This window comes from Nannospalax galili, unplaced genomic scaffold (assembly GCF_000622305.1).
Source record: "Nannospalax galili isolate Female #2095 unplaced genomic scaffold, S.galili_v1.0 scaffold321, whole genome shotgun sequence".
NCBI lineage: Eukaryota > Metazoa > Chordata > Mammalia > Rodentia > Spalacidae > Nannospalax > Nannospalax galili.
Window position 1 is genome coordinate 588,586 of NW_008345972.1, and position 12,691 is coordinate 601,276.

The window sequence follows — 12,691 nt, forward strand, 5'->3', positions numbered from 1 at the left end:
TGTGAGGGCTCTGCTCTTCAGACTTCTCTATCAGGGAAGATAGGATGATTTCAACAAAACTTGGTTAGGATGAGTTATAGGACTTTTTTTTTTTCAGTCAGTGTTTCACTGTGTAGCCCCAATTGGCCTGGAACTCCCTAAGCAGACCAGGCTGACCTCAGTCTAACAAAGATCCACCTGCCTTTGCCTCCTGAGTGATGGGATCAAAGGTGTGTGCCACCATACCTGGCAAAAGCCCTGTATTTAAAACAGAGCATGAGGAGATGTTGGTTGTGGTGTCTAGACAGGTGGGTGGGAGGGGCTGAGGGATGAAGTAGATGGAGACACTTTCTCGGAAACTCTAGTGGTTCTCCTCCTGCTCTGCCTTCCTAGGCTGGAGGACCTGAAGGTGATGAGGTGTACCATCCCTGCTGTGAGCCACCCCACTGGCCATGGGCTTCTGTGAACATATTAGCAATAAGTCTTAGATGGTTCACAGTTGACCCATGAATGAATCCTTAGGCCCTAGCCATAGACCTTGCTCTTCTGTCAGTAAAAGGGAATCCTTGCTGGAGTGTGACGGATTTTTGGGAACATCCCTGGCAATCCAAGCTTGTTGGTCCCAGGTTCTGAACTTCCTATTGCTTCTACTGGTGTTACCATTGGGATAGCCTGTGGTACACAGCAATGACGCTGTTCATCTCCAGCTTGCAGCCTCTCCAGAGACATGGTCTATGGAGATGACCTTGATACGACATTTGTTGGGGTTTGGGACACAGAGACAGCTGGCTGGGCCCTAGAAGCAAGCATAAAATAGTCAGATTGGAGGTTGGGAACACCTGGGGTGGGTGGGGGATACACGGGGAACTGCTAGCATTAGGGCACAGAGGACAATGGATTAATGCTGAGGATCCTGCACTTTCCCTATGGGTGACTGGATACTGACTCTCTGTGATGTGTCATTAGACAGCAAGGTTGTGACAGCAGGAACATGAACCTGGAGTGCAGAGGGCTGGATTTCACTGTGCCTGAAAAGTTCCTCTACCATGAACCTGTTGGTAGTACCTTGGTAAACATTTGTTTACTATTTCTCGTGTCTTCTTGGGTTGGGAATGTGAGATTGAAGTGACCAGGCAGTTCAGGCCCAGGTTCTCTAGAGGATGTCATTGGAAGACTTGGCTAAGGTTGGAGTCTGCTGTCACTGAGACAGCACACTCATGGATTTGGCAAGGCTGGGCTGGCTAAGTGCTGGCTATTTGCTGGAGGCCTTGATTTTTCTCTACAGCGGCTGCTCTGGAGGGCTGCTAAAATGGTTACAACGTGATAGAAGCCACAGTGTTTTTGGCTTCACCCAGCTTCCCTCTGCCATGCTATGTTGACATACAGACCAGCAGTGAGTCATTGTATAAGGGGGAGGGGATTATTGAGGTCATCTCAAAGGCTGTCTGCCATGTAATGTGACCCAGTTGTGTGCTGTTCCTGCTGCTGCTAGTGTGTATGTGTATGTGAACGTGTGTGTGTGTGTGTGTGTGTGTGTGCATGTGCACAAACACAGAATTTTCCATTGGCACCAATGCTGATTTGACTCATCTAGAGACCCGTGACACACCCAGAACCCTAGGTCTCAACTGCCTCTCTTCGTAGTCCTTCCTGTCATCCCTTGCTTGGACTGACTTCTGTCTGGGTTTTTAAGTTCATGGGGGACGTCCCTTTATTTTCTAGTGGAAGTCTGCCTCTGATTCAAAATCCCTGGTCACCATTGTGTCCATTAAAAGATGAATACATATTTGTTTGGTATGTAGTCTAACAAACCTCAAAAGCTTGGACAAACAACTGGAAAAGTAGATCACACAAAGATAACAACTTAACTAAAAGGTTGCTAACTACCCAGGGTTCACAGACTTCTAGGCCTTGAGCAAGTTTATCCACTTCAGCCTTACCTAACTGTCTGCAGACCTTTGTGGTTAAGTATTGTTCAGAAGGCCGAGTGACTGGACAGAGTGGAAAGTTCTTAAGCTCCTGGCCTCACAGCACCAAGCTGGGATTTGGGGCCTGTCTCCCTGACTTCTGAGGCCTTGTTGTCTGGGGCTCTGCATACTTCTGCTTGGGGTATCACTTTAGTTTGAAAGCAGGGGCCCCTGAAGGATTCCATTTGACGCTGTGATAGTTCAGAGGCCCAGAAAGGTCCTAGGGTTTGCTCTGGGTAGCCCAGCTAGAGAGGCATAGTCTGCACAGGAAGCCTCAGGCAGGGGCAGCCATGTAGGCATTGGTGCCTTTGCGATGCTCCCAAGGGTGGCTATAGTGGGCTGACTGCAGTTTCTTCCTTTCCCACTGTCCCCACTCTGCCCTCTCTGCCATGCGGGGGCCTGGTCACCACACCATACCATGGTGGTGCTGCTGGGCTTTTATTCCTTGAGGCACAGCTGTGGCCTGTGCTGGGCCCGAGGGGAGAGCCTGTGAAATTGCATTGGTTCCAGCCCCATGTCTGTATTGTTGGGGCCTCCCATGACACAGGACCCGTTCCACTCATACAATAGTCCCTGTTGAAGGATTCCCCTGTAGGAATTTAGACATGAATTTATTCTGACAGTCCCTTCTTAGGTTGTCCGGAAGTGGAAGCCTGCAGAAACTGAATGTGTGACTTTCTCACTCCTGTGAGTGCTCTGATCCAAAGGTCAGGGGCTTTGTTCTCCTCCTCCTCCTCCTCCTCCTCCAAACTCGCAGGGCTCAGCCCCAGCCTCCTCCTCCTCCTCCTCTTCTTCCTCCTCTTCCTCCTGTCTTCTTCCTTCTCTTCTTCCTCCTCTTCCACCTCCTCTTTCTGTTCTTCCTCTTCCTCCTCTTCTTTTTCAGGCATCAGTTATAATTTCTAGGCATGTGGAATGCTTTTGGCTGCCCAGATCTTGCCTTTCTTCCTTAGGGCTCCAGCGTGGCTGGATGAACCTTTAAAAGAACCAGTCTACTTATATTCCTACTCTTGATAAATCTCCAGCCAGGCTATCTGAACCTTTGCTAACATAATAGAGAGTTGTTAGTTATAACTCAGCTCTTTAAAAAAATTTTTGTTTTAATGTGCTAGGAGTTGAACCCCTGGCCTGGCACGCTGAGCAGTACTCTGCTAACCCAGCTAGAACTCAGTTCACTTTTGTCTCACCTCAGGTCCTAGGGGCACAGCCACCACTTGTCAGGGACAGGCTTCCCTGCAGGCTCCTGCTAGACTTTCTCTAGGAGGGCGACCTGGGGAGGGTCGCTCTGAGGCTGCTTGACTCACAAACATTCTTTCTCTTTCTTCAGCCTGCAAGTATTCCTGCCACAAGAAATGTGAAGCCCAGGTAAGCAAGCATTCTATGGCTTTCCCGTGGGACTTTTTGTAGCTGAGCTGGCCTTCACTGAATGATACGCAGAAATGGGGGTGGGGGTGCTCTGGACTGCAGTCACAGAAAGGAGCTCATGGAGACGGCTGATGGATATTGCTCGGTACGGTCGGTATACCTTTCAAGAACAAACTGAAGAGCTTTGATATGCATGTTTATAATTATAGAAAATAATTCTGAAGAATTTGATTTCAGATAAGACTTCAATAAGCCTTCCCTGGCCATGCTACCAGCTTTTTCTCAGTGACAAATGATCCCTGGTTTCTCCTTATGCTGGCACCTGCTCTTGGAGGTAGAGGGGTAGGAATAGAGAGGGCAGGGCACACGTCTAGCCTGGAGGAGCATGCTGGCTCACTTTGAAGGTAATTGTGCACTGTGGTTGGGGAAAATCTGGGCAAATGGTATTTAGGCCAAGTGTGCGTGCATGTCCTTAGAGAGGTCAAAGTGCCAGCTGATCCCTGGATTGCTGTGGCCTTAATGAGTAGGGAAGTGAGGTGGCCTGGAAATGAAAACACCAAGAGGGAGCTTACGGTTCCCTTCTGTCTGCATCTGCACCTCGGGATTTCCTCTGTGGATAGTCTGACTACAGCCTTTTGAAATGCTCCTGAGGGCCAGGCATGGTGGCACTCACCTTTAATCTCAGCATTCAGGAGGCAGAAGCCGGCAGATCACTGTGGGATCGAAGCCAGCCTGGTCTACATAGCAAGTTCCAGACCTGCTAGGGCTACGTAGTGAAACTCAAAGAAACAAACCCAAAACCAACCAACCCCAAAACTTCTGCTGACCATCAGGCTGTCCGGGGTTCTGGTAGGCTGTCCCCCTGGCTGTAGGAGATGGGATTCAGTCACTGAAGGCTGTGCTGGCACACTGCAGAGTACCATGAACTACATGACTTCACATGCATGTGTTTTCCATTTGAGGACTAGAGGGACATATTTCCTCCACACACAAACATGCTCAAACACACATACTTGCATATACAAGCATACACATGTACATGCCCCCACATGCACACACACATTTCTTTACATGCACATGCATGTGTGCACACACAGAAGCACACATCCACATATTGCATAGGTACCCACACAGTTGGAAGATGGATGTTCTCGCCGCAACTTACCTGACTCAGGAACATTCACAGCTCAGAGGGTCTGAGATGTTGCTCTCTCATTTAGAGAGAGCGAGGAAAAAGGCCGGACCCAAATCACCTGAAGGAAGCAGAATTGGTGTGGAAGCCACCAGCAGTTTCCCAGCAGGCCTGACAGATGTGTAGATGTGTGTGTGTGTGTGTGTGTGTGTGTGTGTGTGTGTGTGTGAACAGCTTTAGAACATGCCAAAGGAGAGGAGATGGCTCAGTGCTCCTGGTGCTCCTTAGCTAGCTTCAAATTGGCAGCCCCTGCCTCCTTTTCACCCTTGACCTCTTTCTTAAGAAACAGGTCTGCATCATTCCTTCCAGTTCTGGCTATTGAGGGTTGGATTCTTTTGTTCAAAGAATATTCCAAAAGCCTTAATCATCACTGATTATGGCATTTCTAACCTCAGCAATTGACAGTTTGATGAGAGATAAATAAGCTTTTACTCATATCGGATCTTGGCAGGGAAGAAATGTATCCACATTATTTTTCCTCTTCCTTCCCCCTCCTCTTCCTTCTTCTTTCCCTCCCTTCCTCTTTCTCTTCTATACAGCTTTGGCTAGCAGAGGAGAACGCCATCAGCAGTAACAAAGCATCTTCTCATTCCAAAGATATAATGTCATTGTGTCCAGAAATGAGGAGCCATGAATTCTCAGTGATCCTACAGAGCACAGGGGCTGGGAAGGCAGTGTTGTCTTCCAGGAATTGGAACGTGTTTCTTCCATGTTACTGCCCTTAGGTTTGGGGGTCCTTGATTACTATGTGTCATAAATTGCTTTTGGGTTTTGAGTCTTTACTGTGTGTATATTTATTACTATGCAGCTTCCCTAAATGGAGCTTTAGCAAATTGGGAGGCTTTTTAAGATGTCGACTTGGTTCTCACGTCAGACTGGTCTGGCCTCACACTGATGGGGTGACATGTGCTCCATGTACTCTTCAGTGTTGGTGGTCCTGAGGATGAGACCTCAGCACAGTCCCTGCATCATGCAAGTGGTGTGTGGTAGGGTTGACTGCCATGATCACTGCTCTGTTCTGTCAGTGCCACTATCACAGGTGCCTGTCCAGTCCTGTGGTGACACCTTTGATACTGAGGACATGGAGAGATCATTGTACAGAGAAGACTGAGTCACTAGTAGGGTCTCAGCAAGAAGACCAAGTCATAGTGGGGACACTTAGAAATCCCACTATGGTGGGTGAGGTTACTGGATAGGACAGGCCAGGTCACGGGGCTCAGTGGCAGATGGAGGTAGAGACCTGGGTCTTCATCTCCATAGGGCCTTTGGGCTGAAAGCAAGCTAATCCATGTGTTGTGGTCTGACTGTGTCCCCACATTTGTGTGTTGAAACCTAACCCTTTCTGTGAAGGCATTAGGGGGTGGGGCCTCATTAGGTCATGTGGGTAGGGCCTCATGATTGGTAGCCTTAGTGCCCTTACTAAAGAGACCCCAGAGAGTTTCCTTGCCCTTTCCATCCTATGGCAACAACAGGAAGACACAATCTGAGAACGAGGAAGCAGATCCACACCTAGCATCAAATCTTCGGTACTCTGATCTTGAGCTTTCTTTCCAGCCTCTGGAACTACAAACAATAAATTCCCATTAAGTTGCCCAGTTTTTCTTTTCTCTTTTTCTTTAAGGCAGCCCAGACAGACAGACTGAGGTAGCGCCGAGCCTCAGTTTCTTTGTGTGTGAAATAGATGAGCAATATATGGCACATAAAATGACCCTGTCTTAGCTGTTGATTATGATAACACTGAGCGTAAGCCTGGGGAAGTCAAGTAGTCTTTGTGCAGTTGAGCATATGAAATCCTAATGTTTTACTCTCTGGGCTGCTGAGCTTACTCATTTCAACTCCTGATATCTTTGGGCCTTGTGACTTATTTTTTCCTGCCATCAGTTGACTCATTTTCACGAGAATAAAAGGAAGTAGGAAAAATACAGAAGTTTTAGGAAAGCAGATGTTGGAGAAAAGGGGAAAGAAGAGGCCATGGGGATTGTCCCTGTGACGGGAGCAAGGCTGGACTTCCGTAGAGGGAAGGGAGCCCATGACCAGGCAATCTCATCTTTGCAGCCCTGGATACCAGGGGCATCTGCTATTTCCACTTCTGCCCATGTCTTGACACCCCTACTTCTTAGAAGTTAATCTTAAGACATTAACTATAATCGTGGATCTCCAGAGGCAACCCCGTGGGGACTGAACACATGAGCTAGCTGAGTGGAGGGAGCATCTGGGATGGCACTGAGCAGCCACCAGGTCCTGGTGTTTAGCACCTGCTTCAGTCCAAGAAGTACCAGTGTCTAGTACCTGGGTTCCATAGTACCCTCAGACCCTTGACCTATCATCAGTCTTAGCCTGGTTCCTTGGCCCTATTATCCAAGGTACTCAACACCACTGCAGGGCCTAGGGCAGAGCCAGCATGACTCCTTTCTTCCTATTGCTCTTTATCAGCCATGCTGCGACCTGGGCTACACAGATGTGTGAGGACATCTTCCCCATCTGAAGTTCTGAAGTGTGTGCAAGGAGGCCAGTGTGAGCTCTTGCTTTGCTGAATCTTAAGCCATTAGCCATGGATACCTCTGCTTTCCCCTAGCATCTATGTCCAGACCCACTTTCCCCCAGACCCTAGAGCATCAGCAGTTCTGCTGTGCAGAAAACAATGTCCCGGTGATCTCCACCACAGTAGGGTAACTGTACCATGAGCATTATGGAAAGAATGAACTTGATGGTGCTTGGGCTTCAGCTCTGAAGATCAGGGTATCTGATCTGAATGTCCCCTTACCCTCCTCTCCACCAGGGTGGTGAACTTTTTCCATGTGGACCCAAATCTTTTCCTAGAAAGAACTTCATTAGTAAAAAAGAAGGGCCAAGACATTTTTCTTTAAAAGAACAACAAAACCCCAACCCCCTGTGAGATAAGCTATTCTGTTTTTCGGGTGCTCTACCATGAGTTTAAGGCTAGAATGAAACTCACTATGCAACCCAGGTTGGCCTTAAACTCACGGCAGTCCTTCTGCCTCAGCCTCCTAAGTGTTGGGATTATAGATGTGAGTCACTGTGCTGGCTAACCGAGAACTTTGAAGCTGGCTGTGATGTGTGTTCTGACTGGAAGGATCATACTGTCTTGTGTAGTTAGCAGTGTAAATGTCACTTTGTGGTGACATGTTTGTTCTTCCACAAGGTTTACGTTTGAGCTGTATTTGTATAAGATTTACTATCCCCATCCCAACAATAGGCCAAAAAGGAGCTACTATAGGGGTGCACCATATAATGACGCTTTGGTCAACAGTGGCTATCTGATGGTGGTCCATGAGGTTGCGTCACCAGTTACTGTTGTAGTGGTTTCCCAGTTGTGCAGGCACACTCTATAGCATTTACACAGTGACAATTCCATGTCACCACACATTTCTCAGAACACATCTGCATTGTAAAGTGTTGCAAGTCTACATGACTACATAATATTCTTCCAAGATTACATTTGTTTTAAATTAACTATAATGTAAAAAAAAATTGCCCTTTTGATTTTTCAAAATAGTTGTCAGTCTCTCTTTCTCTCTCTCCCACCCCCCCTCATCTATATATATAAAATGTTGCAGCAAATAAAATAGATCTCAACACATCCCTGAAGTAAATCTGTACCAGTTTGCCTTTTTATTTGACTCATGACTGTAATTTCTTACCAGCCATGGTCAATTGCATCCAGGAAGCCAGAGGTGTGGTGGGGGAGAACATGGGTCCCTTATGTCCTTCACAGGGCTTGGACCATACCTGTGAACCTTGAGGACTCTGAGTTTGTAAAGTGAGAGGCCGCCTTTCTATAGCCCTTGATGGATCTTTGAGATGATGGGTGGCTCTCAGTGAGGCATGCTATAGCTACAGGTGGGTCCTCTGGGGAAATCTGCTTCCATGCCCCCTTCTTGTGACTTCACACAGTGTCTGCCTGAGGAAGAGGGTCCCCTGATGACCTCTACTGCTTGGTCAATTCAAACAAGTGTGTTTGTTGGTTGAGGTCCTCTCCTATCATAGGACATTGATAGGCTATCTGTCTGGCAGTGACTGGAGAAGGTCAGAAGGTACCATCTGACCTCCTACAGACAGGCTGTGACCAATGAGGGAGGACCCAGGTAAGTAGCAGAACAAATGCCATTTTCACGATGAGAATAACAAACTCTCATGACCACTTGCTTTGGGGTCCCACAGAACAGGATGGGGCATTGGACCTTAGAGGGCACTCTGCAGCTTCCTAGGATTGGGGGACAGCACTCTAAGTCACAGCTGTGGACATCTGTTCTTCAAATGTGAACAGAATCAACAGTACCAAGAAACACTTGGCACATTTTTTCCTGCCCTCTCAGTGGGTTCTTCAGAACCTGAGCTTTGAGATGGGTTTATTCATTTGCTCTTGCCTGCCTTTGGTGTTGAGACTGTGCAGCTCTCAGAAGCAGCTTTTAAAACTTCGAGGACCTATAAAGAAGTGAGCAACCAAGAAACCTGGGTCTGGATTCTGATTTTACCATGTCTTAGTCAGGCCTTCCTCTGTGAAATCAGGGTAAGAGCGTCTTCCCTGAGGACTTCTGAGAGCTGGATTCAGCCCCCTGCAAGCCCAGGGTCCTGGCTTCTGCACAAGCTGTGTCTTGTTTCTCTTTTAGATTTGCTGTGGACCTCTGTAGCATCAGTGGCTGAAGGTATTTTCTGCAGGTTTGGTAAACTTAGGCTCTTTCATAGAGTGTTGTAGATCAGTAGCATTAGCATGCATAAGGGACAATGTGTTTTCTCAATTCTCCCTTTGAGAATGCTGTCTGCTTTAGAAGTAAACAAATCTCACTTAATTGTTTCAATCAGTGCATCTAACTCAGGCTGGCCCTTCCTGAAACAGGTTCTGTGAGGCTCCTGGAAGTAGAACAAAGGACTCGTTTCTAGAGACTGGAGCCAAAGGGCCCTTGGTCAGCGCTGTCTATGCTGTGGTACCTCAGGACCTCCTACCAGGCTTGCTGTAGGACTGCCTACCTGACCTATTTCATGTGCTCCCACCTGGCCCGCTGCCCTTCTCCTTGACCTTCAGCATCTTGCATTGTTGCCTGCTTGGCTCAGCCCTAGTTTGTCTCCAGGAGGACATTTGTGGTCCTGGTCCAATGATGCTGTAGCCAGGGTGACTGTGCCTAGATTAGAGTTCAGAGCTTCAGCTGCCCTTCCCTGCTGTAGTTTCGTGTACCTAAAGAGCAGGTCTCTACTCTCTCTGTCTGTGCCCTTCCCTGCTGTGTGTAAACTCCTCTACCCTTCCTAGGGACCAGCCAGCATCTTAATTTTCCAGGCTAATCCTGCTTACTGGTGATATCCCTGTGTGATCCCTAGCAACTCAGGCTTCTCTCTGGAGGCCTGACTGGGGTTGTATGGTGAAGGCTCATAGCTTGTTGTGGGCATAGAAGGCTGACTGGCAGCCCTTCTGGCTTCCGTAAAGTACACCTGCCGCATCGTCAGCTACAGCGTGTATTACCAACTTGGGAATTTCTCACAGCCGCATTACCCTCTGCGCCCCACCCCCACCCTGCTATAGGTCACAAGAACAGTGTCTTCTGTTACACACCCTCCCCAGTGTCTTCCTGCTGGCACTGGCCTTGGATCCTCTCTGTGGGAGTGTCTATCTTCTTTATGGAAGATTCCTTTCATTTCCCATGTGAGATGACACCCCATTCACCAATTTCTTTTTTCTGATACTCTCTTCTTGCTGCCTCACATTTTGTTTTGAAGATTTTGTTTGTATTTTATGTATATGAGTGTTTTGCCTGCATGCATGTAAGTGCACCACGTACACACCTGGTGCCAGTGGAGACCAGAAGGTGTCAGATTCCCTGGAACTGGAGCTATGGACAGTTATTAACTGCCATGTGGGTGCTGGGAACTGAACCTGGTCCTCTGGAAGAGCATTAAGTGCTCTTAAGCGCTGACCCATTTCACCAGCCCCCTGTTTTTTTGTTTTTTTTTTAACTAAGGACCCATTAGGAATGCCTCCCTGGCTCCTGCTCATCTTGCCTCTCCAAGCTTATAAGCCTGTGGCTTCTCCCAGCCAGATGACACCTTCGGTTTCTTCTCTTCCCAGGAGCCCACTTGTGATATAGTCACCTGTATTCTACTTCACCTCTAGTGAGAGGATTTCCCCTGCCTCTTCCCTCAGCTGGGCACAGATAGGAGGCAACCATGGTGCTGTTTTCCTTACATATTAGAAACACTATGGAGTCCAGCTGTGCGGTCCCCAAAGAAGTACATCTCAGGGATGTCTTGAGAGTCCTGGTCGTATACCCCTGCTCCAGCCAGAGGGCATGGCCCCATCTCTTAGTAGAGACCCCCAGTACCATATAGGCTCTTCTTCATATCTTCCAGAGCCTAGAGGCCAGGTTGGGAGAGATGTTCTAAGCCTCCTCCTCCCCTACCAGGACTTCTCTGTTCTGTCTGAGTAGGACACCTCAGTGGGCCCAAGGGTTTTATAGGCTCTTCTGGGTGAGGGCCAAGGCCCCATCCCCATTACACTTTCAGATACCTCACTTTACCACCTGGCAGCATCTCTCCCTTTGAGGGCTAGGCGCTGTTAAGGTGCATCTGTGGACAGCCAGCTTGTTGGGTCCTGAGTGACTGGTGTGTGCTTGGAGGCACCTCCCCTGAGACAGGGCATATTCTATGTGGAGGTTGTAGTCCAGCTATTGCTGGACTCTGCTCCAGCCACTTCTGGAGCCAGGTCTCCTGGTTTAAAAAAAAAAGGAAAAAAAAGAGAAAAACCATTTCCTCCTCTTTCGGTTACATTTTTAGCAGTAGGGCCCAAATGAATAACAGTGCAAGCCAGTCACCAGCTCAGAGTTTTAACCTATGAAGTTAAGTTTCTGTTTTGCCAAAAGTTCTCCCGCTTCTGTAAAGCTATCACTTTTAGGCAGGGACTCGAGAAGCGCCCACCTCCATGTTCCCTCGAGTACAGAAATGACTCAAGAGCTCCCAGCCTCCCAGAGCAGCTGGCAGAGCTCATGTGCGTGTGATCCTAGGCTTGACTCTTGCCTTTTGCACTGTGCGTCTGAGTGTCACTTAACTGAGAATTCCCCAGGACCTTCTGAACCAGCAGTAGATGGAACCTTCCCTCCCTTGCCCAGAGGGTCTTAGGAATAATAAATGCTTGTTGCACAGTGGGGAGGGTAGAGGAGAGGAATGAATAGAGTGATGGACAGTAGGGTAGAATCAGAAATACCAATTACAGACTCTATCTCAAACCTTTTGTCTTTTTGGAGGTTGGGTTTTTTGGCCTTTAAAAAGCACTTGAGGCTATTTTACTGGCCCTCAGGAGTCCCTGTGGATGGCTTGACCTTGAATGATGTTTCAGTGACCCCAGGGCCAAGAGAAGAGCTGTGATGGGTGTGTTGTTTGTTGTTGATTTTGCAGTGCTGAGGATTGAACCCAGAGCCTGCTAGGCCAACACCGAGCTACATCTTCAATCCCTACTGGGTATTTTAAAAGGGGGACATGTTGGGCCCGGAGTACTGACCAGATGGAACAGAAACAGGGTTTATGGTATTTTATTCTAGGTATAAAGTGATGACATTCACAAGATTGTGTGGCCACTGGTGGATGATGACCAACGTCACATGGTGTATTGTTGATTTTTGCAGGTTATGTTTATATGGAATTAAGAGTTATCTAGTTGGCCATAAAAAATTTTAATTTTTAGAGATTTATTTTATTGGCTAGGTATAGTGGTACATTCAGGAGGTAGGTGAATCTCCGTGAGATCAAGGCCAGCCTGGTGTACATAGCAAATTCTAGGCCAGGTGGTGCTACATGGTGACCCTGTCTTGAAAAGACCCCCCCAAAATTAACAAATTTAAAAAATGAGTTATATTTGAGGAGGAAGCATAAAAATTTATGTCATGTTAAGTAGTAGAGGTGGTAAACATTACCACTGAAATCTACCCCATGACTTTATATCCATAACAGGTTCCAAGGAGCCAAGTGCAACGGACCATGACTAGTAATAATCAGATACATACAGATTAGAGGCATATGCCAACATCTAAGTGTTGTTAGCAAAAACAATAAGTCTTTCTGTAAGAAACAGTATATTTTAAAACGAAATGGGGATTTTTTTTAAAGGTTAAAAACTCATTCAATTTTATGTCTTACAGGGTTTATACTGAGTTCAATATTGTGTAACTGTATTAATTCAACTGTGAAA

At 47.4% G+C, this 12,691-nt stretch overlaps 1 protein-coding gene across 5 annotated transcripts in view; it reads left to right on the forward strand.

Annotated features, from left to right (window-relative positions):
* Window positions 1-12,691, forward strand: part of Tns3 (tensin 3) — a 257,511-nt gene that overhangs the window by 62,544 nt on the left and 182,276 nt on the right. For all 5 annotated transcript variants that reach the window (XM_008842184.2, XM_029567904.1, XM_029567903.1 and 2 more), the window contains exon 3: window positions 3,271-3,308. Coding sequence is in view for 3 of the 5 variants with exons in the window: in XM_029567903.1 (XP_029423763.1) it covers window positions 3,271-3,308 (38 nt within the window). In the remaining 2 variants the exon portion in view is untranslated. The remainder of the gene's footprint in view (window positions 1-3,270; window positions 3,309-12,691) is intronic.